The sequence below is a fragment of the Anguilla anguilla genome, chromosome 2, assembly GCF_013347855.1.
Source record: "Anguilla anguilla isolate fAngAng1 chromosome 2, fAngAng1.pri, whole genome shotgun sequence".
In the NCBI taxonomy this organism is placed as follows: Eukaryota; Metazoa; Chordata; class Actinopteri; order Anguilliformes; family Anguillidae; genus Anguilla; species Anguilla anguilla.
The window spans coordinates 55,560,408-55,585,096 of record NC_049202.1 but is presented as its reverse complement, the minus strand read 5'-3'; the positions used below and the strand labels follow the sequence as shown (position 1 = coordinate 55,585,096).

Here is a 24,689-nt window from a genome sequence, read left to right as displayed (position 1 = left end):
TCTCATATTGGTGCAATTTTGTTGAATAGCATTATAGTAGTATTTACTTGGGTGAACTACTTAGAAAAATGCAGACATTTTTCCAATTCTGCCATCTACCAAAATGAGTTAAACTTTGTTGTATGTCCCAGTTTTAGACAGAGGGACAGTCTCCAAGATTTTTACAGAACAGTGAACTAAATACAGTAAACTAAAATATAATTGCACAATTAAGACAGAGTCAAAGATTTAGTGATAGCTATTTATTTGGACTAGTACAATAAATACTTGAAAATTACTGCATTGAATTAAAAAAAGAACAATAATGATAAAAAACAGAGGAACACTCAATTGTTTCTCTTCCTTAACACTGCAAACAATGACACTTAAAGTAGAAATCAGATTCTTCACTGACTCGATTGAGTCTCAGAAATCAGATCAGACTGTTGCTGGCTGAATCGGTCTCCTTTTGCATTCTCCAGTCGATCAATCAAGGTCTGGGAGTGATGGCTGGAATAGTGGTCTTCACATAAATGCATTTCTTCTGGACCAAATGGCATAAACTGCCTGTTCCACCTATATTATTTACACATACTCTACAAAGAATTCTGTCCAATTAATCTGACGATGATATTTTTGTTAATACAGCAGTTCAAATAGAATAGACCAGTTAGCATTTGGAGATGAATACAAATATTTGGAACACATTGTCTCTTATAACCTAGTACTGGTGATTTTCCAATTTTAACACTTAACTTCTTATATTTGAGGAATGAACATTATCCGTACAATCATGTATCGAAGGAATATCCCAATATAAAGATTTCCATACATTTAAATGGTGAGATAAGTATTTTAGTAGTTATACTGTAGCAGTAATTTGGCCTAAAACAGTAGTATTTGAACCAAATAGTTCTCAGATTCAAAACACAAAGCATTAAGCAAGAATGAAATAGGCAGAACTCGGGGCAGCCATCCTAAAGATCAGACCACATGATTAAAAGAAACGATACAGCTTTTTCCAGCAAATACCAAGAAACTGAATACACGTACTTCAGTACTGACCTTCTCAGAAAGCAATTTGGCGTTTTTTTTTTTTTGTTTTTTTAAACTAATTCCCTAACTTCCATAGCAGGAATGTACATTTTTCTCCTAAGCACGTTATTACAAGCAAAACTACAGAAAGTGTCGCTGCACTGACTGGCATGCCATGTGTTTTAATTATATTTTTTAAAACACGCTCAACGTAAAGATATTTTGGTTTGTCTGGGCTGATGCATTTCCAGCAGCACTATGGATCAGTGTACCTTCCTCCTGTCAAAATTACTCTATTGATATAACAGACAGTTCCAGCATCTTTGCAAGGCAATGCAATCAGCTCTGAAATTAAAGAGCACCTACAAAGACACCATCTAGGGTATGTCTGCCGTAATTAATAAAGCGTTACTGATTATACTAAAAAGCAACATTTTATACAGGTATCCTCTTCACTAAACTACAGTTTCAGCACATTTAACAGTGGTTATCAGGCACCTCTAGACATATACAGGGTAGCTCTGCACTGTAATACGCTAGGCTGTGTAGTGTGTAAGTTGAAGTGGTCTGCATCATTAGGGCCCACTATAGCTTGGCATATTATCAAGTATCAATATGCAAATACTATATAGCTTTAAAAACCCTTTAGCAGACCTTTCAGACACCAGGTTATGTCTATCATTATCAATTTTTGTCTAAAATTAGTTGCCACACGCCATTATACAGTGCCATTATAGATCATGGTAACTCGTGCATTCTATACTATATTTATAATGCAAAACATGATAAAAATAAACAGGACAGTACAAAAAAAAACAAACAAAAAAAAACATAAAACTGTATTGGTACAGCATGTATACAGGGATATATTTTGCACACAGCAGATTACACCATGTCAAAGTTTGTACTAAAGATGTTGAAGACAAGGCCACTGTCTAGCTGGTGAAAAGCGTTTCGGAACAGTCCAGTGCTGGATGATGTGGAGTCTGTCCAGTGCTGAGGGAGGCGAGGTTAGGGGGCGGGGCCTTTTGTGTACGGGTTGTAGGAATGCCGGTACAGGACTGGGAGGCGCTTTAACCTTCTCTGGCACTGACACGGGGCTCAGCCAGTGAGCTGTGAATGATTCCAGTTATGGATTCCACACCTTCGCCCTCCAGGAAGGTGCGATGGTCACCCTCAATCACATGGACCGATACCTTCCCATCACACACCTGCAGGTCAGACCCAGACAGGTCAGAAAAAACCAAAACATTCTCCAGTGTCAGACGTCAACAACTGAAAGTACAATTACACAGCACACACTTTCTTATTTCAAAAACCGTTGAGAGGATTGACAGAAATACACAACAACATCAATGTATCACATAGATATTAGACAGATGTTGCAGATGAGGAATGGGTGGAGCCTCACCTCATGTAGCCGGTAGTCTGCACCCAGTCCTTCCCTGTAATCGCTGCTGGCCTTGGCCCGCAGGAGGGTGACGTTGCCGTGGTATTTGGCGGCCGGTACGTAGCGGTCAGCAGCCTTAAGTTTGTGGTAGAAGGTGGAGGCTGCAAAGTGCAGGTTCTCCCGGTTCATGTTCTTGTGGCTGCCGGTTATCAGGTCCACTACCGCATTCACTCTGGCCTCCAGGTCTGACAGGGGCAGCAAGATGTCCAACAGCTGGAGTGACAGAGGGAAAAGAAATGGTGATTGGATGACAGCGCATATATACTACAAGGCTCAAGCAACTAGCGAAGTGTAGGCAGATTGATTTTACCTCCTTGTACTCTGTGCCAGTGAACTGCTGGATGAAGGCGCACAAGGCTCGAGTCTCAGCTTCAGATTCGTTGCCAGGGGTGAGCTTCGCCCTGTGACTCTGCACACAAGATGCCCTTCGTTAGACTGCGTAAGGAGCACAGAGAATGAGCTTTTCGAGAAAAGAGCGAAGCTCTCACCTGTGTGTACGCTGCCACGTAGGAGTGCGAGCCGTCAAACAGGAAGAGGTATTCCACAGCCTTCTGGGCGGCCTGCAGCTGAGAGCACATTTCAAAGGCCACGCAGGCGCCGAAGGAGTAGCCCGCGATGCGGTAGGGGCCCTCCGGCTGCACCTGGCGCACGCAGTCCACGTAGTAGGAGGCCAAACTCTGTATGCTGTCCAGGGGAGCGACTGGGGAGAGAGACGCAGCAGAGATGCATCACTTACAGGGCTCAAAATAGAGCGGCAAGCACAGCTGCTCCAAGCGGTCGCCGCGGCAACGGCCGAGGGCTATTCTTCCAGCGGAGCGCGCTTACCTTTAGTGCACTGCAGGCCGTAGCAGGGCACGCTGAGCTTGGCGGTGAGCGTGCGGAAGGCCGTGATGGAGCCCTCGATGGGGTGCACCAGGAAGAGGGGCCTCTCGGCGCTCTGCACCTCGTTCAGGCGCGTGATGGTGGGGCCGTCTGGGTTCACCAGCAGCAGGCTGAGGTCAGACTCGGACAGGACGTCAGCACTGGCCCTCTTCAGAGGCGATGACCTGGGCTCTGCATGCGCGCACACACACACACACAGACAGGTCAATTATATTCCCTTCCATTAACGGTGAAGCAGACGCTGAGGACACTCCGTTAAGTACTGTGATCTGATTGGACGATCTACAACCACCGATTCTAGACTGAAGATTTCCCGGATGTGCTCACCTTCGGTGCGGCCCTGTTGGCTGGACAGGTCACGCAGCTTGTTGATGGTCAGCTGGCGGATTTCCCTCATCGCCATGACGATGTCGTAGTCGCGCTCCAGCGTCTGCCGCACCTCCACGCCCATCAGGGAGTCCAGGCCCAGGTCCGCCAGCGAGGCGTCTGCGTTAAGGCTGCTGACGTCTCGCACGCCTGTGGGCGAACAGAGGGAGTGAGAATAATGCACTGGGGAGTCCAGACTGCAGTCCATTCAGTTAAAGAATGCTGCATATACAGTACCATGTTTTAAGAACAGCCATTTGGTTAATAGTTCAATTGAGAGACAGGCAAAGTATTTACAAATTGGTGTTCAAAGAATGTGACTCATTGATCAATAATAATCTACTGCATCAGTTTTATGCAGTCGCTTTTTTGGTTAAATTTGTAGAAACCTAAATTGAAGAGATGAATTAAAGACACGGCCTAATATTAAGTCCTGGACCAGGATCATTTCCCTGTACAAACTCAAGCAGGCAAGACACTGCAGTCCTGCAGAGCAGCAAATGTGATGGCTGGAAGGAGGGTGCTAATGAGGCTGTTCAGAGAGCATTTGGGTTCCTACTGGGGAGCGCTAATCAGTGCCACAGAGGAGCAGACACATTCCAATTATACGCAATACGCCAGTTAGTATAATAGCAATATCCTAATTGGAGCCACAAATTGCATTCTTATTTGGAACGTGCAATCTCTAATAGGCCTGGGCTGTTGGTACATGGTGCTGTTAATCCGGGAGGGAGAGGACCAGCATGCACATCCCGTAAAATGCTGAGTCAGCAGGCTGCTTAATTTCTACTGATGGATTTGCTGGCTTCTTTCAAAGCAGGAGGCTGTGCAGATCATGTTGTGTCACAGGGGGATGAATCATCTCATTAACCGCTTCCCTGATGCACAATGACACACTGGAGGCCTTCCTCCCTGGATGACATCAACATGCACTGTCAGCCTGGTGGAACTCCTGGCAATAGCCTGCACTGAAGCAGTCCATTTTCTGTCCGTATGGGCCACAAGAAGCATGACTGCACTACTGAATATGTTCTTAAATGGATGCACCACGAAGAAACCTAATTTCCACTTTTAAAACCATATTTCCTGCTGAAATGCATGCCAAGTAGTAAATTCAGAAGGGCGTACGTGACTTCATCACCATGGCTGCTTCACTCTTAGTGGGGCTCCTGAGATATCATGGTGTAGGACACGTTGCACTCACCCAGGATGTGGGCCACTGCCTCCACCAGGTCCCTCTGCCCCGCCCCCTCGGTCTTGGCGGCCGCCGCCCTTTCGGCCAGCACGAAGCTGGACATGACGGGACGCTGCTGGTTCAGGAAGCGGTCCAGGACCTCCATGCAGGAGGCGATGCGCTGCGGCAGCGTCCCGCCGATGACGGCGTCGTTGCCGCCCATGGTCTCCAGGACCACGCCCACGTCGCCGATGGCGCCCCACTGCACGGCCAGGCCGGGCAGGCCGTCGTGCCGCCTCTGCTCGCAGATGCGCTCCATGGTGGAGTTGGCGAAGCCGTAGTTGCTCTGGCCAGCGTTCCCGCGGCCACAGCTCACGGAGGAGAACACCACGAAGCAGCTGAGCTCCGGACACAGCTGCCTGGTCACCCTGCACGGATCAGAGGCGGAGTCACAAAGCCGGCCTTCAACTGTCACTCAGCACAAAGTGCACAGCATTCCGTTTGGTTTTCAAGTTCGGCCTTTGTAACTGCTCTAGGAATTCAAAGCTCTCTTGAAGTCAGGCCAAGTCCTTGTGACAGCAGTAGGGGTGTGTTTTTACCTGTCCAGGTGAATGGTTCCATTGTATTTAGGTTTGTTGACATCCAGGAAGTGATCAGGAGTCAGGTTCTCCAGCATTCCGTCTTTCAGGACCTGGAGGCACAGGGAAGGTCATTGCACACATTCCATCACCCCTGTGCTGTGAAATACAGGAGGACGGCAGAGAGCGTTACCATGGCGAGGTGGAAGAGTCCCCCAACGGGGCCCAGTTTGGCAGCCTCAGAAATGAGGCGCTGTGTTCCCTCCATGGTGGTGACGTCACTGGTGGACACCAGGACCTGGACGCCCATCCCCTGCCACTCACGAACCCGCTTGGCCTGGTAACCTGCGCGACACATGGCGTCACTCAGATAACAGCGCCAATAACATCAACCCACACAAATCCAGCCGGCGGACCACACGCTTACCGTTGCGGATGCCGGAGCGAGACGTCAGCACTAGTTTGCGGGCCCCCCTCTCCGTCAGCCAATGAGCGAGCTCCAGGCCAAAGCCGCCCAGGCCTCCGGTGATGATGTAAGAGTGGGTGGCAGGACAGGAAGTACGGCAGATAGCAGGAAGAGAGAGAGGCACGGGCTGCACGCCTGCTCCTTTCTCCTCGCCTCGCACCTACGAACCAACATATCAAATCAGTACACCTACACTGTACACCGTAACCCGAACTCTCACTGCCTGCTGAAGAGCCAATGGTTCCCTCTGGGCCAGGAAGGGGGCGGGTCTAACCTGCAGAAGGACCTTGCCGATGTGCTTGCCCTGGGCCATGTACCGGAAGGCCTCCTCCACCTGGTTCCTCTCGAACACTGTGGTGCGCAGGGGCTGGACCACGCCGCTGGAGATCCCGCCCTTCAGCAGCTCCGACACCTCCTCCCACTCGCGGTTCCCCTCCTCAAACAGGGCGTCCAGCAGGATGCCGTGGAAGGCCACATTCTTCAGGAAGAGCGCCATGCCTGTGTCGGGAAGCGGATGAGGTCAAAGGTCGGGCGCTTCAGAGGAACCGTGGGTCTGCGCGGCTGAGCGCTTCAGGTTACTCACCGAGGGGAGAGTTGTTGGAAAGGTCGTATTTTCCAATCTCCAGGAAGCGTCCGTGTCGGGCCAGGCAACGCAGACTGGCCTGCAGCTTCTCTTCCGCCAGAGAGTTCAGCACCAAGTCCACTCCTGCCAGACACACACACATTACCTGCTTGTTGACTATTTAAATCCAACATCATGCAACTCGTCAGTACAGTACACATGCAGACAGCTATTAAAAACAGCTGTCCGTTTTTTAAGAAATCATAAGCAATATTCTGAGACAAATACAACAGAGTATGCTGAAATGAGGGCTCACCTTTGCCCTGTGTGTGCAGCAGCACGTGCTGCTCGAAGCTGGTATCTCTGGAGTTGGAGAAAGACTCTACATTCAGCTGGGGGAAACGCTCCTGCAGGTAGGCCCGCTTCTCCGCAGAGCCTGTGGGTCAGAACCAGACACAGGTCAACTCCCCCAGAGAACCAGTACTCATGAGAAAACTGCATGGAGTCTTACAGTGGGCCATGCTGTAGAATTACTCAGGACCGGAGATGCACGGGTGGGCACAGGCACGGCAGACTCACCGACGGTAGTGAAGACGCGGCATCGCTGGCTCAGGGCGATGGCGATGGCCGCCTGGCCCACGCCGCCGGAGCCCGAATGGATCAGAACGCTCTCCCCCGGACGCAGGCGCCCGCGCACCACCAGGGCGTAGTACGCCGTGGCATAGACCACCGGCACCGAGGCGGCCTGCTCAAGAGTCCTGCACCACACAGAGGAACCGCCTTTACCCACTTTCCACACGCATTTCCAGAACAATCCGCAGAGATAAATTCCCATCATACATTTTCCACAGAGGACTCAGTTCTCCCATTTCTTGGCAGAAGATAGCATTGCTCTATTGAGCTCTGCAGACCTTTCACCTCCCATAACATCCTCATCGCCACACGGCACACATGGCACGTGGCCCTCTCCCTCTGCCACTCACCAGCTGGACGGCACGTCCCAAAGGAAGCGCTTGTCAGCGTCCACGCAGGTGGCCAGGCCCTTGGCGGGAAGCAGGCCCATCACGCGACGCCCGCTGGGGTCGCGCCCGGAGAACTCCATTCCCAGCATGCACTGCTGCAGCGCCAGGTCTCCTGCGGAGGGTGGCACGCTGTGAGGGACTGCGAGAGGACTCCCGGCCCCGCCCCACATTGGGACTCGGGTGCGAGAGGGGCGGCAGCTCTCAGGGCCCTACCTGGAATGGCGTCGGGCGGCAGCTTGCCGGTGGCCAGCATGATGTCCCTGAAGTTGAGGGAGGAGTAGTAGACGCGGCAGAGCTGGATATTGGGGTTGCTGGGGGTGAAGTGGCGCAGGGGAGAGACGATCCAGCGCAGAGAGGACAGGTCCCCACGCGTCAGCACGTTCACATAGGCCTGCTCCGTCAGCTCCTCGTTCAGCTCTGAAACACGCACACACACACACACACAGGCACAGCTTTAAAAGCAAGTACTGCTGGACCAAAGGGGAAACCACAGCAAACATTTATTATACATTTCCAGGGGCAGAGAAAGGAGTGTACACAACATGTTTCTGTACCACACACTGCCCCCTCCACTGTTAAAGGTTAGGAGAGGAGACTGACCCTGTGGAATGAGCTGGTGTCTGAAGACACCCCACTGTCCATCACGGTACACATTCACACTCAGGTCCTTCTCCAGGACAGCCTGCATGTCCTTGTGGGAGGGGTCCAGAGAGGGGGCGGACGACGCCTTGCTCAGGTTGGACACAAACGCACACCTTACAAGGAGAAAGGGGGACACAGCATCAGTATTGAGCGATGCACCCCAAAATACAAACAGCATCAACATGACTCTTAATCATAGAGTGAATTGGAGGGGCTCTCACAGACAGAGGGAATGGGAGGTCTCTCACAGACAGAGGGAATGGGGCTCTCACAGACAGAGGGAATTGAAGGGGCTCTCACAGACAGAGGGAATTGAAGGAGCTCTCACAGACAGAGGGAATTGAAGGGGCTCTCACAGACAGAGGGAATGGGGGGAGGGGGCTCACCTTATCCGGTTGCCGCCAGGCTCCTGCCTGAGGCAGTTGACCATCCCCACCACTCCGGAGTTTCCCTGAGCTGCCGTGAGCCACAGGGGGCTGTCTGAGGCCTGGGCCAGGGTGGACTGACAAGCGACAGGAAGGACATTAATAACAGACCTGTGCACTGGATAAAACTCAAAAAACAAACAGTCAAAAATACACCGTAAAACATTATTAGAGTGCTCACCTTGAGAGTTTCCACCCACTGGTAGTCCATTGCATCGACAGAGAGGAAGATGGGCTGTTTGCTGGGGGCCTTGTGGCGACACAGGAAGAGCGCAGAGCCGTAGAAGGACCTCCTCACGGCAACCACGCTGAGAGCAGCCTGACCGAAGGCCTTCTCCCACTCCGCCTGCAAGATGTGCACAGACACCACCACATGACTCCTGCGCACTGTGACCTCAGGAACAGCACAGTGGGAACAGCACAGTGGACACAGCCTGTGTGAGCGCCGCCTCTCTTACCTGTGTCAGCAGGTCCTGCTGGCGGTCCTGCGCGGTCAGGAAGGCCACCGTTTCGCCCAGCGTATCCCCCTTCAGCAGGGTGTGCAGCAGCACAAACCCTCCCTCCTTCACCCCCGAGACAAGGTTCCCCAGGACCTCGGCCGGGTTGGGCAGGGGGCCGGGAGCGCAGTTGCACATCACCAGGTCGGCTCCGCCCATGTTGCCGGGGGCGGGGCCGCTGAGGGGGTCCCACTGGCCGGCGGAGACGCCCAGGTCATCCAGAGAGGCCTGCTGGGGGGTCAGCAGGTCGGCGGCGACGTCGGTGGCGGTGTAGTCCAAGCGCAGCATGGGCTGGATGTTCAGGAGGCCGACGGCTCGGGAGAACATGCGTCCGTCACCGGCCAGAGCCTGTGAGGAGCAGGAGGAAAGCGCTCAGCATCTGCATCAACAATACCATGAGCTGTATATGCAGCTGTTAAAGCACCACGGGGGAGTTTACAAAGGGCCTGATGGGAGTTGAAGTCCAGAGCTCGTATTTAAGGTGTTTAATGGAGTGCCTGAATGTACTGCTGCTGTGGTATCTCGCAGGGTCCCGTTTCTCACCTCCAGCACTTTGATCCGGCCGGGCGTGGCGTTCTCCAGGGTGATGTCCAGGCAGTGGCGCAGGGCGGGGGAGTCCAGCAGGCCGCCCAGCAGGGGGTCCTGCAGCAGGCAGTCCCTCTCCTTCTGCACAGTCTGCTCCAGCTCCGAGCGCAGGTTCCCGTTCAGCTCCAGCCCGCACAGCACGGACAGCAGCCGCAGCAGGCCCTTCTCAGACTCCGCCTCGATCAGCTGGCCCTCCGTCGCCCCCTCCAGGCCGGGGATGGAGATCTTCACCCCTTGCTGAGCCAGCTTCCTCTGCAGCCTGTGGATCAGACCTGCCCCAGGGGAGAGAACACCAGCATTACACATGCTCCATTTCCACCTCTCTCTCTCACTGTCTCTCTCTCTCACACACACACACCATTTTAGTAAAGGTTATTTCTTTCACACATTTAGCATGTGCTATGGAAATTATGGTAAAAGTTGTGCTTTACTTTCTCATTCAAAGTCAATGGTTCCACCTTAGGCCAGTGCCCACCGGTGAAAATGAGACTGAAACTTTCTTGAGTGCAGTCTGCTCCTCGGTCAGCCACTTGCCTTTGCAGTGCCTCAGCTGATCCGCCAGCTTCTCGCTGCTCCTCAGGCACTCGTCGTCAGCGAACGGCACGAACACGAACTCCTCCAGCGTGGGCGGGCTCTGCTGCTGCTGGCGCCGCGGCGCCACCGTGGCGTGGAGGCCGCAGATCTGGACTCCCCCCGCCTCCATGCTGTCCAGGCAGCGGTTCACCTGCACGCTCACAGCTGTGGAGGGCGGAGCAGGGTGAGGACGTTACGGTGCGGAATGGGGACGGGGTGCGCGGTATCGGTGACACACACACACACACACACACACACGCACATGCGCGCACTCACACACACACACACACAAGCGTGCGCGCACACACACACACACACACACAAGCACATGTGCACACACACACACACAAGCACATGCGCACACACACACACACAAGCACATGCGTGCACACGCACACACACACACACACACGCGCGCGCGCGCACACACACACACACACACAGCTCTGGAGCAGGAGCAGCGAGCGTACCTCTCTTGCCCTCGGCGTAGTCCTGCACCCTCTCGGCGTGCAGCGCGGGGTCCACGCAGACGGAGCGGATGCGGGTGGGCAGACGCAGGCTGCGGCCCGCCAGGCCCACCACCATCATCTGCAGCATGGTGTCCAGGAAGGTCACCCAGTTATCGCTCCACTCCAGCTTGCCACGGTCCCCTGGAACACAGGCACAACAGCACCATGACGCTCCAGACAGCATTACAAAGCAGGGCTAATGGCATCCACACACAGTGGGGCTTCTGGATCAAAGCTGTGCTAATTCAGCACTGATCTCTATATCACATGCATGGACCGACAGAACAGACCAAGTAAACAAAGTAAACCATCCAAATGGTGTACAGATCAGTGGATTCTGGGCTAGACTGAAACAATAAAGACAAACAGAAAAAGCACAATGCACAGGGCAGCGCAAGGCCTCACCCGCATTGTTGGACTCCAGGATGCCCTGGAAGGTTTTGCCGTAGTCGTAGCCCCTCAGACGCAGCTCTTTGTAGATGTCGCTGGCCGTCAGGCGCATTTTCGGGTCGCTCTCCTCGGGCCCGTCCACGGGCTGGCTCATCTGAGAGAGGAAGGTGTCCATGGCCTTGTCCTCCAGCACGCTGACTTTGCCTGTGGAGACGGACACAGAAAACGGCGGTGTTATTACCCCGCAGAGGAGACGATAAGCGATGTGAGAACGTCGCAGGAGAGGAGAGAGCGAGGCCGCTTACCGCTGACCGTGAGGTTGCCATTCTCCGACACCTCAAATTTGTTGGTCGCGGGCATGAGGCGGACCTCCAGCTGGACCGAGCCTGAGGAGAGAAGCGTGCCAGTGAGTGACAAACGCAGGTTTGGCGGCACAAACGTACGCGCGTTTTACATAAAGAGGAGCGCCCCTCTCACCGGTCTTTGGCAGGATGGTGGCGCGGTGGATGGTGACGTCCTCGAAGATGACGGGGGTCTGCTCCATCACAGCCCCCAGGCTCCGCAGCAGGGTCCTCCAGGCCAGCACCAGGTAGCCGGTGGCCGGGTACAGCACTCGCCCGTCGATGCAGTGTCCCGTCATGTAGTAGTCCGGTGACTCGGGGTTCACGTCTGCCGAGCACGAGTCACACCACATTTTTAAAGTACGCTGGCACACTGAAAAATGACCACAGCTGTATCCAGCAGACTGAGAGTCCGACGCGTGATGCCCCTTCCCTGCTGGTGCTCACCGATGTTGTAGACTGTTGCGGAGGAGGAGCCCCCAGACCCGGTGGGGAAGTCCTCGGGGCGTGGGACGTCCCAGTCCTGTGAGTGGTCCCAGCCGATGTGGGGGGAGATCAGAGGGGTGCCGACGGGAACTGGGTAACTTACAGGAGCATATAGCTTGTTGCTGTCCACGTTTATCCTGTGGGACAGAGGGAACCCTTTAAGAGTCAAAAGGCTGAAACTAAAATCCCAACAACAAAACTCAAGCAGACATCGAGAAACCCCCGGAATGAAAGGGTGAGGAGTGAATACTACATTTGACATGTGAGGATGGAAGCGCTCTGTGAAATACTGTGCATTCACAGAGCTGTGAAAGCAGGTGGGGAGGACACGCGGCCGCTGGCACACTCACCCGTGCATGTAGACCTTGCCGATGTGGGAGAGGAAGAACTCCAGGTTGTTGGCATGTCCCCTCTTCATCAGGGGCAGGATGGAGCAGGTGGGCTTCAGGCTGCGCTTCAGGATCGCCTGCAGGGGGAGCCAAAGCACACGCTCTTACATCAGCCCTTCATCTCAAGCACAAGCTGCACAGTCATCCAGGCACGTGCAGCGGCACATGCAGCACCACATTCATTTCTGTCTAGTTTTTTTGTTTCATGTCACAGTGCATCAGTGCATCACCTTTTCCGTGTCTGACAGTTCTCCCGTTCAGAACAGCAGTGTACAGACGTGCGATTGGCTGACTGGGACGTGCGGGAGCTTTACCTGCAGCAGGGCGTGTGGGGCGATCTCCACCACCACGGCGTTGTCGGGCACCAGGCTCAGGCCCTCCTGGAACAGCACGGGGCTCACCAGGTTGTTCACGTGGTACTCTGCAGAGGAGTAGAGCGCCAGGGGGCTCTCCCACTCCGTCTGCTGGATGGAGGTGCTAATCCAGCGGGCGGTCCTGGGCTTTGGGTTCTTTATCACCTGGGTGAAGGGAGGGAACCGGTTGGTTTGGTTCAAGTGAAAATGACATCAGCAGAAAGGTGCTGAGATTGAGGTGTCGGACTGCCCTGGTGTTGCGCAACCCCTGGCCAGTAGGTGGTGCTGTGAAACAGACTGCTGAGGTGGACTCGGCGCTTACCCTCTTGAGCGCAGCCAGCAGGGCCGGGGCGATTGAGGCCATGTAGTAAGAGTGGAAGGCCACACCTGCACTGCGCACTTCCTTGGCAAACACTCCAGTCTCCTTGAGGTGCGCCACAAACTGGCTGACAGACTCCTGCTCAAATTCACACACACACACACACACACACACATACAGGTTCAGTGTACTGCTGGCACACCACATTCAGCACTGTTCAGGATAAGCAAGATGCTCAAGATGAGCAGCATGCCAAATCACTGGTGTTCCAAGTTGGCAATAAAAAAAAATGCTAAATCTAAGTACAGAAATCAAACAGTCCTCTGCACTTTCAGCCTCCGAAAGAACATGCTTTAACTGTACAGATGTTGAGTAAACCAAATTTCTGAAGACAGAAAATGTCAGCACAGCTGGTCGCACCTGTGGGCCGGAGATGGTGACGGTGTCCTCAGCGTTGTGGCACGCTGGCACCACTCCCTGTGGGCACTGGGCCTTGCACTCCTCCCATGTCAGGCCTGGTGTCAGAGGGAGGGCGGGAGGGAGAGAGGGACGGAGGGAGGGAGGAAGGGGGGAGAGTGAGGGTGAAAAAGTGGCATTATTACTGTTGATTACTCTTCAACCCTCCCTACTAAGACCCATTTCCCCTGTTGGAGCGGCTTGCTGAGACTGATAGGAGAGCCTTCTACAATGTCAGGTTTGTGCTGGTATAATGGTGTCATTGTGCTGCAGGGGCAGGGGCAGGGGCTTACCTACTGCAGCCATACCCCCAGGGGGCAGGTTGGCCTCTTTGATGCTCCGCCCTCTCCAGTAGGCCGCCAGGATGGCCTCGTGGTGACTGAGGGAGCCGTCGGCATAGCCGCAAGCCAGCTCGCCCACCGAGTGGCCCACAATGCCGTCCGGCTGCAGGCCCATGGTCTGGAGCAGGTCGATCTGAGCGATCTGTGTGAGCGTTCGAATGCAGAGTGTTCAAAATCTGAGTGAGAGCCATGCTGCCATTTTATACAGAGCAGACAGTGAAGTAAGAGAACCTAGTTTTTAATCAAGCCATAGAAAATGTATAGTAATCAGGGCTCTGTGTTAACATTGTTCTAAGAAACATGTGCTCCTAAGTTGAAAAATTTAGGAGCACACAAATGCATCCCAGTTAGTAGATATGCTCCAAAATAAATTTTCCTGTTAGCACACACTAGTTTTCAGGAGCAAACGCTCCTAAAACGGGAGCACTGCAGGGCCCTGGGTAATCCATCATTACAAATGAGCAGCATGCAGACGGAGGTGCAATTTCACACAGTGAGATCCAGTGTTCAATACCCAGAGCGCTCCCATTCTCCTCCAGCCAGATTATAACGGATAATACAGAGCGTGGTGTTTAAATGGAATCCCTCCTCCCTCCCCGGTGCCGCTGTGCCCTCGGACGGCAGGCCAGACCCGCTGCCCCCGCTCACCTGGATGGCGGCCAGGCCCACGAAGGCGTGCACGGTGTCCTCGAAGGTGCTCTCGTCGGCCTCCATCAGGAGGCGCGACACGCAGAGGCCGGTGTCCTGGAGCGCCGTGTCCGAGCGCAGGATGGACTCCCGGAACCCCTGCAGCTGCATGAGGCTGCGGCCCATGCCCGCCCACTGCGTGCCCATCCCTGCCAACACACGCACGCCACGTTCAGCCTTCAGCCTCTTCTCAGACGCTAACGCGACGCCAAACTGCGCTTCGTCGCTTCAGTGGTCTTACTCTTAGGTTTAATTTGTTCTCCATTCCCTCCACCAATGACAGAACTGCTGTCATTCTGCAGTTGTTCCCTTTGGCCAGGTACTTAACCTGAGTAAAATATCCACCTGCATAAATGGATTCCATTTCGAAATGTAATCAGAGTAAGTTGCTCAGGACAACAGCGTCCGCTAAAGGCAAAAACGTAATGTAAATGACGTTACGTTACCTATGCGTGCGTCTCCTCACCTGAGCAAATGTACCAGATAGGTCTGGGCGTGGCCTGCGCCTGCTCGACCTCTGACACGTCCGAAGGGCTGCCAATCAGAGAGTAGCCCCGGTAAGGCATCGCTGCGGTGGGCATGCCCGACACCTCGTTGAGCACGCTCAGGAAGCTGTCGTTGGCGCTGTTGTCCTTAGCAGTCTGCATGAGCTCTCGAACAGCCTCCTCCGTGCGCCCGCACACCTGCAGGAGCCTGGGCACAGCAGGGGCCTCCTGGGGCGTGGGGGGTGGACCCGGGAGCCCGGGGGGTCGCAGGATGATGTGCACGTTGGAGCCCCCAAAGCCGAAGGAGTTGATGCCGACGATGCCGCCCTTTACGGGGAGGGGCTCGGAGACCACCCGCAGCCTGCCGTCCGTCAGCGCGGGGATGTCGGGGTTGGGGTCTTTGTAGTGGATGTTGGGGGCCCACACGCCATGCTCCATGGACAGGACAACCTGGCGACACAGAGACAGCACTCAGTTAGCTAAAGGGTCAGAGGCGCTCAGTTAGCAACAGGGCCACAGGCGCTCAGTTAGCAACAGGGCCACAGGCGCTCAGTTAGCAACAGGGCCACAGGCGCTCAGTTAGCAACAGGGCCACAGGCGCTCAGTTAGCAAAAGGGCCACAGGCGCTCAGTTAGCAACAGGGCCACAGGCGCTCAGTTAGCAACAGGGCCACAGGCGCTCAGTTAGCAACAGGGCCACAGGCGCTCAGTTAGCAACGGGGCCAGAGGCCGATGGAGGAACATGCGAGATAGCCACCTCCCCCCCACACCCCCCTCACCTTGGCGAGAGCAGCCAGGCCAGATGCTGGCTCAGGGTGGCCCATGTTGGATTTGGTGGAGCCAATCAGAAGAGGTTCCTGCCTGGACTCGCAGAAGACGCTGACAATGCCATTCACTTCCTGAGGGTCACCGACCTGGCGGGAGGAATTCACCAATTAATGTGAGAGAAACGGGACCGTAACATTGCTCCATAATGCACATACCTCATCACCCTCCAAAACTGGACTACATGCATGAACACATGATACTGTAGCACAGGTCGAGGCTGTATAGTTTAACCTTAAGGAGGTCAAGTATGACATACTGAGGAGGGGAAACAACAAAATGTGACCATAAGAGTGTCAAACTGCAAAACTATCAATTTCAGCTCATGTTTGAGGGGTACAGGTACAGAAAAATCCCCAGTGAAAACGGATTTTTGTGTGTGAGTCCGTGAGCCTTTCTTGTACCCACCTTGGTGCCTGTGCCGTGGGCCTCAATGTACTCGACTTGCTCAGAAGAGATGTTGGCCTCCTGGTAGAGAGAGCGTACCAGACGCTGCTGCATCTCTCCTGAAGGGAAGGTCACACCTGGAAAAGATGGGGCCACAGGAGTTAGACACTCAGAGCACAGCACTCCACTCCACAGCCCATATTACACTCACTCAGGTACCCCAACTCTCTCCTTACAAGAGCACAAAGTCCCTGGCACCTTTTAGGCCTTTCTGAAAACAGTACTCTTCTGGCTACGATACTGTGAGGGATATAAGAGGTACAGAGTATTATTCGGAGTCTATCTGCTGTCACTGCTGTCTGTGGCTAGTGTTTTGATGGGGTAGTGTTCAGACAGGCTGGGGGAGGCTCATTACAGGCCTTTTAAAAGGAGAAAAAAACACTCCTTGTTCTCACAGTAACTGTGATTGATGAGGAAGGACTGCTTGAGTTGGAAACCAAGCAGCCAGTGCTTGTTCCTCATTCAGCTTGTGAGAAGAATGGCAGTGATCACACTCAGGAAAGCGGGGCTTAATGGCTTCAAGAATTGGGACACTGCTTGCTGAGACACAAAATCTAGACTGCTGCCCAAATCATGGCTGGAGAACAAGGTCTGAGTGTGATATTAACTGTGCCTACTTAGCGCACATTGGTTTTAAAATGGCCAGGAAGGGCATTGTAAAAATGAAAGTCTTTGGTTTATCAACTGCATGTAATATCTCCATTTTTAGGCTAATAGCACAGTGATCCTGCAGACAAGACATTTTATCTAATCGCTCTTAGAAAAGGTATCTTCATCCATAAACGCCACAATCTGTCTGGCAGACAGTCAATACACGAGAATAGAACAGTGATAACCACTATCGATACTTCTGTACAATGACCGCAATTAACAGGCACGTTCAGTCTGCGCAAGATGCTGACGTAAGAATGTACAGCATGCCTACTAATACGTGATCAATACGTAGACAGACCAAAAAACGAGGACAGAGACTACGTGCATCTGACACACTTGAAATAGCGACGATTCTCTGAACGGATCACAAGGTGACTATTTTTGGCTGGCAGTCCAGCGCCATGAACTTGGCGCCCCGGGAGGAAGTGAGAGTGAGAAATGTGGCCATGTGTCCAGAGACATGAGCCACTGTCCCAGCTGGCATGCAGAGCACATGACGCGGACCCGGGGCACTGTGGCGGTCAGCGGCGGCGGTGCCTCTGGGAAAGACGCCACAGCATTCACTAAAAGCCGACGCTCAGGTCTCCGCGTGCTCGGTCTGTTTATAAACACCGCCTCTACTGTAAGTGTGGCAAAAGTGACTGGGGGAAAGGTTCCCCAACTAAAGTACCAGATCAAGCCCCTGGCGGGCTTTTCACGATTTGCTTTCACAAATTCATGAGTTTTTGCACAAGATTAGCCGCGGATTTAGGAATTATCAAGGTTTCCCCGTACCTTGTTCCTTGTAGCCGTCTGTGTTGTTGCCAGCGTTGAGGACTGTGGCGTATACTCTCCTTGCCATAGACCTCCTGGTCAGCAGCACAGCCACGGCTGCCTCTGAGCGACAGTACCCGTCACCTGGGGGGCACACATACACCGCACAATCAGGAACTGCCATTCACGCAAGAAGCGTTCAATCATTTCCTTCAATTAGCCACTGTGAGTCAAGGACTTTGCCCCATGGGGGTTCTCTTCCTTACCTGAGGAGTCAAAAGACTTGCAGGTGCCATTGGGACTGAGCATGCCCAGTTTCATGAACTGCACAGAGGTGTTTGGCTTGAGCAGCAGGTTGACCCCGCCCACCAGGGCAGCGTCGCATTGTCCATGTCGGATGGCATTGAAGGCGTTCTCCAGGGCCAGCAGGCTTGAGGAGCAGGCCGTGTCGATGGAAGTGCTGGGGCCTAGAGAAAGCACACACAGATATATACCACCATGGATGCCCTCAGCATTCACAGAACACAGAGGAATGGAAGAACCTACACAGTCTTCTGTCAGATTTAGGTCCTGAGAAACCTCAGGTGCCAACCTAGTGCATACACAGTGATGGCCACTGATGTTCACTGTTAGGAGGGTGTGCCTAATTTCAAATTGTGGGGGAGCGGAGACGGATATCCAATTTCTAAGTCAATACAGAACCCTTTTGTGCTTCTCAGTGTTTCCTGCTCATGCCTACCGTTGAAGTCGAAGAAGTACGAAAGTCGGTTGGCGAACATGGCGCGCTGGCAGCCTGTCATGCTGTACCCCAAAAGCTCCTCTGGGTCACGGCTGAAAGCCTCTCCAGCTTCTGTACCACTGACGCCAATGTACACTCCCGTCTTAGAACCACGCATGGACACCGGGTTTATACCTGTCAGCAGTGAGAGCAGGGGGGGAGGGGCATTACAACATGAAAAAGAACCAAAGGAAGGTGCAGCTCTTCAAACATTATGATCACAGAACTAGACCAAAAAATGAAATACTGGTGAAATGTTTATTTTGAACATACCTGATACAGCTAGTGTACTGTGTAAATATGAATACAACTGCTTAAACAAAATCCCAGTTTAATCCAGAAGCAAATCTACTGGTTCACAAATGTTATTTTTAGCTAGCCCATGTACACCTACGTAGCTCACGGCTTCTGTTCACTAAATAATTCCTGTTGACGATGCCAATCTGTGATCAAATTGCTTTCCATGCAGTGACTCACCTCCATCTACAATGGCTTCATATGCGACCTCTAACATGATTCTGAGCTGGGGGTCCATGGTGTGGGCTTGCTTAGGGTGAACTCCAAAAAAAGAGGCATCAAATTTATTGATCTCCTTCAGTTTTCCGTTTCGCCGGGGCAAGCCGTACAAACCTGAGAGGGGAATAGCGCATCAGTTAACTTCCGAGGCAGAGAGAGGCTGCGCATTTGGGAATGTCATTTCATGAGCAGCTGAACCGCCCCTGTCAGATTTTGGGGATGAAAGGACATTCAGAGCACTCTTCCTTTCTGAGACCCGGTCAGCAGTGCAGAATAATGCCACTGTGCTGTGATGTTTTTTGCACATGAAAGAGAGCAGGGCATTAAAGAGGTGCCAGAGGGAGCATGAAGGGAGGCCCTATTCAGGAAGAAAACCCTGCCAACCCACTTTGCAGGCCCAGCCACTGAGGAGGAGAAAACCACCGGTGAGGAAGTGATGGGCAAGAAAGGTACATTCGCCACATAGCAGACACACTAACATTCAGAATGACTCTGAATTAAGTATTATTCAAAAGGAAGGGAGAGTAACTGTGCGCAAGTGACTAGCTGGACAAGTCAAACCATTCATGGAAGATGTCAAGCTCAGGTACAGGGTCCCTGCCGATCTCACCTGGCTTCCACCTCCTGTCATCCTCGGTCACCATGTCCACACCATTGAAGAGGTTCTCCCAAAACTCCTCCAGGTTGTTAGACTCAGGCAGTCGGCCTGAAATTCCAGCTATTACTATCTCCTCCATGGTCTGAGTTTCTCTGTCTGTAGAAGTGACAGGAGGAACTGTTAAACAGAGAATGAAATTCAGAAATACATAATCTTTTATAATAAAGTACAAAAGGACCTGCGGTTCCAGTCAGTTCACCCTGTATAAAAGTGGCTTGTAGGCCAAGTCTACTGAGCAGGGGGTCAGTTTGTGAAACTGAGGTGGGATTGCTCAGCCCTAGGGGGGTTTCTGTGCGGAAGGGGCTTGGAGTACTGCAGACCTTTGTTCTCCTTTCAGTGCCAAGTGATTTGTACCAAGGCTTGCCAGACCACTTTGGTTAACAATGGTGGTACAGAGATGGCATTCCTGCTTATATTGAGATTCCATTGACCATCGCACTGTGTACAAGTGTCGCTCTGTTTCGTCCTTCTCATGGGCAAAATGGAACAGGAGGCCTAGAAGCCGAGTCTAGATTTCAGAAGAGCTGATGTGAACAGAGCACACCCTTTTATGAGTAAATGTTGAGGTCCAGCTGCAACAGTCCACCAAGGGCCACTGAATACCAGCCCAGATTATTTGCTTTACACTGCGGGTCATTCTACATGGGAAAATTCAAAACTTCACCAGCAAGCCTGTCAAATCCAATTAATCACCATTGTGCAAGACCAGTCTGGCATGCAGGTTCTTACACTAATTTGATCCTCACCCTGCTTGGCTTGACCCAATGTGATTGTACGCCAAAACAGAATAGTGCTGCGATTTCCTCTAACAGTGATAGCAATTGTGGGGCTCCATCAATGACACTTATCACATGTTAATCATGCATTATCATTCCAGGGTAAAGTATTCTTTTTGAGCTGACATTTAGCTATGTCATTGGCAGCATACCACAGTAATTAGAAACAGAAATCACATGGGTCAGACTGGCACAAGTTATATAATATAACATTATATACTGAAGGCCTCCAGAAGTTCTGAATAGGATATATAGTTACAAATGAATTCCAAACAATAAGTACGTTCTAGTCAACCCAGAAGCAAAAACATTACTCACAACACTAGGTTGTCTAATAAAACAGTCATTTTTTGCCCACAGATATTAAAGCAAACCATTAAGTTTGGGGTTTTGACTAGTTCTGCAATTATCTTTTTAAGGACAATATTCTGACTAATTTTGCTCAATCAATCATTCCTCGATGTAGCAAGGGAAAAATTATTGCTTCATATGGCTCTCTGTCTACAGTCCCAATGCAGCTTCCTTGTCCAGCTGCCAGTTTGTTTGTGCAGTGATTAACTTTATTGGCCATGTGCGTGACTTCAGCCTGATTTGTACGCTAATCTGCATTAACAGCCAGCTACCAGGTATTTCATTTCACCACTCTCTTTAGCAAGCTAATTCCTCGATATCACTCAGCTGTGTTCCCTCTGAAATGAGGATGAGAGGGTGGAGCTAAAATTGTGCTTTTCAGACCCAACCAGTATTTAGTGTATGGCTTTGCCTGTCTGTATGTGCGTGTGTAAGATGGTTGTCATTTGGTGGCCATCGCTTCAGATAAAAGAAAAGGGGAGTGACTTGTTTCCTTAGTGACAAAACAAGGAGATAGGGTGGGGTCGGGGCTGAGCAGGTGCTAACATGCGCCAGCCCAGGAGAGCCATTCAGTGAACACAAGGGAAAAGAAAATGGTATTTTAAAGTGCAACTGAAATGCCATTGTCATGCTTCAGCCTGTTCCACTGTGTTATTCTGGTTCCAGCCATACCATCAGTGTCAAAACCTGACCTTCCTCTAGGGGATGCACAATACAAGCACACCTTATTCACCTACATTGTGTTACTTTTAATGAAAATGAATGGCTATACCTGCAACAAGTGCTTTTTCCATCCCTCAATTTATTCAGACCTAACATAACTGATAAGGCCTATACTTAAACGATAAACCATAAGAATATAAAAAGAATGCAGCCAAAAGTAATAAAAAGGACACTGTTTCCATCGGGTGTAAGCTAGTACAGAGTTTCAATACAAGATACTCTGAATAATAATAATCCATAGTTTTTACTTTAATGATGCCCTTCAAGTTTGATTTCCAGCACAATACTGCAATATGGGAATAACATTGTTTTATTGATGTTTACTGTTAGTAACACAGATGACAAGCAGACAAAAGGCAATTGATGGTTCAGTAATGTCTCCATAGCTAATTCTGAGACTAGACTGGAGAATCTGGTTTCTGACCTCAAACAGAATGGATGTTGGAAAAAGTAAAATACATTTACCATGTATAAAATGTAACTGACTCTGGGCCAGCAGGGCAACCAGAAGCGCAGGATGAGATTTAACGTATAAACAGGTTCCATGACAGTGGATGTAATCTACCTGACCCAGATCTCATGGAGGCCCAGGCTTTCTGCTCACTGATGTCACCATTCATGATGTCATTACAACAAAAAGTAAGGCCAAAGTGTGCTTTACTACTTTAACAAACTTGTCAATACAATTTAAATCCACTTTCTGGAAATAGTGTCACAGATTTTAAATAATTCTACCTGACAGGGAGATACAATATGCATTTCAGGAGGCCAACACATTCTTCACAGATATAAGATCATGAATAATCGCTCATGTAAGACTGAAATTTACTGTAATTCCATTTCTAATTCCATAAAAGTCATGCATACGCTATATCAGCCATGACTGGCAGGAGTGAAAGACATTATTTGTTGGGAATTTATTCAGAAGAATCACGTGTGGATGCTTTCCACATGACAAATTCCACATGCAGTCGTTAGTCTAACTCTACTTGTTAGTGCTGTGGATGTTGTGAATGTTGCATAGACAACTCTGTGCAGCACACACTGAAAATTAAATTAAAATTAAATAACGTTTGTACCACGCGCTTGCTATTTTATTTTATGTTACTTTAAATTTTACAATTCTGATCTGCTCAAAGTTAAATGTAGTTTTTGGTGAAAGAGTTCATAAAGGCTTCTATAAATAGATAATATTCTTAGTGCATTATGAAGTATAATGCATAATTATTATTCCCAAGGAGGAGCATTCAGCAGAAAGTGTGGTGTACCACCAATTACTAAACGCCTGCCTCCATTTTGAGAAATGCCTGCATTGGCAGATAATTGCTCTTCAGCATCGTCTTCAACAAAGCTAATTATTGAACCCAATGAAGAGCTGTAAAGAAACTGTAAAGACAGCCAAGTAATGGAACCTCACAGAGCGTGTACGAAACATTTTAATTTGTCAGCTGATTATTTGCACGCTGCTTTTCTCTTCATACTCAATGCGCATTTTCTTGTGATTGGTTTAGATCACTCATGTGACACGAAAGAGCCTATTACTGCGCGTCGTGTTCGAAGAGATAAGAGATGTGCGCAAATGCTCGATTTGATTGTCTGAAATTAAATGACGTATAATCACATTAACAATGTTCCTCTTTAATCACTATTTCGGGCAACCATAGGCCTCACCTGAGGCTTGCACCAAAAGGAAACCTGATATTTGTATCTGGTAACAGTTACTGTACCCCACCTGCGCACATTGAACACTCGCCAAGTTCATATAACGTGCTCTTCCATATCCTAATGTTTCAATTTCCATCACCTTTCTTTATAGTTAAAGAAACAGTTACACGAATTCACTGTGGGTATTGTCGTCTGAAGAGCATCCAAATTTAGAACAAGATGCCGGCTACCTTTCATGATCTCAGCAATGAAGCTACTTAGTCAATCTTCTGATGTAATATTGCTATGCCCTCTGGATTGTTTAATTCAGCAGAATTAATCATCAGTAGAATAAATAACATCATCAAATCTGCTTACCAAATTGCAATACATAAAATATATTTAGGTAGCCTTCTCGAGGGAGAGCTCAAGCAAAGACACGACCACAATGGCGTGGTACATTCCCATGCTTTACGCAGTTTAATTTATTCCGGTGTACCGTTTTCCCTTTCTATATGGCTTATTTTACTAACACGAAGATGAATGACTTTGTAAGTCATGTAGGCTACATGCAATATGTTCGTACAGGTATTTGCTGTTAGTTAACCAATCAAAACGACAAACGAATTCCTTATTTGTAACTACCGGAAGACTTCTTCGGCCAATATAGGTTTATACTATTAAGTTTTCGTAATGTCTCGTTGAACTGGACACCGGGCTGCATTTAACTGCACTGCAGATAAAGAAAGAAGATAAAAGCTCATACCTGATGCTTGGCTACCCTTGGCACACGCACGAAATAGTCTATCAGTCGCTAATGATGTATCCACTCCAGGTCCCTTTATCTAGTTTTCCTTAGTTTCTGCTCCTGCCGGCTTCTGACAATGGCGATCTTTACTACTCCCTGCGTCCTCTCTGAATTTCTCCTGCTTCTTTGATTCTCTATCTCTTTAATTTAAACGTCTGACATGCTGTTTGGCCACGCCACATGGGCTGACAGCTTGGCTCTGTAATGCAGTCCAATGAGAAAGAGGGCTGGGCTCCCAGACACAGCCACTGGTGGGGTGATTTCCAAACGCCCCTGTAGTTTCAGTAAAAAACTCGACAAACCCGAGCGCAGGTTACTAAAGTTCATCCACGAAAAGTGGAAGCTTCCCTTGCTGAGCAGGTATCTTATCGGTGAACGCCAAGTTCAGCGTTCAAATCAAGTTCAAATTCGCAGAAAAAGGTCATCGAGACTTCTGGACACTGTTCATTGTCTGATTGCATTAGGAAATGGGTCCAGGAGTAACAATCTTAAAAAAAAGGTTAGAGATTATCTTTTCTATTAGACTTTTGGTATTTCTTTATGTATTCAATACATTTCTAAATCATCGTAGGCAGTGTAAGTGTACTAATTTTCTGTTATTCTTTCTCTTAAACAGGTATGTGACTTGGAGATACAAGTTTGAGACTGAAGGTGATAAAGCATTACAGGTAATGGTTTGCATTTTCACTATTTTGCTCAGGGTTTATTTCCAATGTCTGTGCAGCCAGGAAACAAGCTGAAGAAACTAAATCAAACAGCAGCAGT

The 24,689-nt window shown here is 50.5% G+C and overlaps 1 protein-coding gene across 2 annotated transcripts; it reads right to left on the bottom strand.

Annotated features, from left to right (window-relative positions):
• Positions 1 to 227: 227 nt before the first annotated feature.
• fasn (fatty acid synthase) lies at positions 228 to 24,068 on the bottom strand. Of its 2 annotated transcripts, none has more exons than XM_035405599.1 (42): positions 23,883 to 24,068; positions 19,575 to 19,718; positions 18,926 to 19,078; positions 18,410 to 18,583; positions 17,937 to 18,137; positions 17,692 to 17,814; positions 16,225 to 16,340; positions 15,771 to 15,905; positions 14,974 to 15,442; positions 14,469 to 14,656; positions 13,773 to 13,962; positions 13,444 to 13,538; positions 13,027 to 13,161; positions 12,666 to 12,869; positions 12,313 to 12,428; positions 11,924 to 12,099; positions 11,613 to 11,804; positions 11,441 to 11,521; positions 11,151 to 11,339; positions 10,707 to 10,886; positions 10,198 to 10,401; positions 9,622 to 9,935; positions 9,040 to 9,426; positions 8,763 to 8,927; positions 8,543 to 8,658; positions 8,115 to 8,269; positions 7,728 to 7,931; positions 7,476 to 7,626; positions 7,072 to 7,250; positions 6,809 to 6,928; positions 6,514 to 6,636; positions 6,205 to 6,428; positions 5,892 to 6,090; positions 5,658 to 5,809; positions 5,486 to 5,577; positions 4,917 to 5,314; positions 3,674 to 3,862; positions 3,290 to 3,517; positions 2,953 to 3,164; positions 2,775 to 2,873; positions 2,426 to 2,677; positions 228 to 2,225 (listed from the first exon to the last, which is right to left on the bottom strand). In XM_035405599.1, the coding sequence occupies exons 2-42, from the start codon at positions 19,699 to 19,701 to the stop codon at positions 2,088 to 2,090; spliced, it is 7,545 nt and encodes a 2,514-aa protein (XP_035261490.1). In that variant the 5' UTR covers positions 19,702 to 19,718; positions 23,883 to 24,068; the 3' UTR covers positions 228 to 2,087. The 2 variants fall into 2 exon arrangements, with proteins under 2 accessions (XP_035261490.1, XP_035261491.1); XM_035405600.1 differs by having other exon boundaries at positions 2,088 to 2,225; positions 19,575 to 19,739.
• Positions 24,069 to 24,689: the final 621 nt, after the last annotated feature.

Bases quoted from the DNA above. Each gene is read 5' to 3' on its own strand.
- fasn (XM_035405599.1), bottom strand. From the start codon at position 19,701: ATGGAGGAGATAGTAATAGCTGGAATTTCAGGCCGACTGCCTGAGTCT. The intron at 7,627-7,727 runs GTAGGGCCCTGA...CACCCTCCGCAG, and splicing joins GCCGCCCGACGCCATTCCAG to GAGACCTGGCGCTGCAGCAG. The intron at 3,518-3,673 runs GTGAGCACATCC...GCGCGCATGCAG, and splicing joins CCAACAGGGCCGCACCGAAG to AGCCCAGGTCATCGCCTCTG.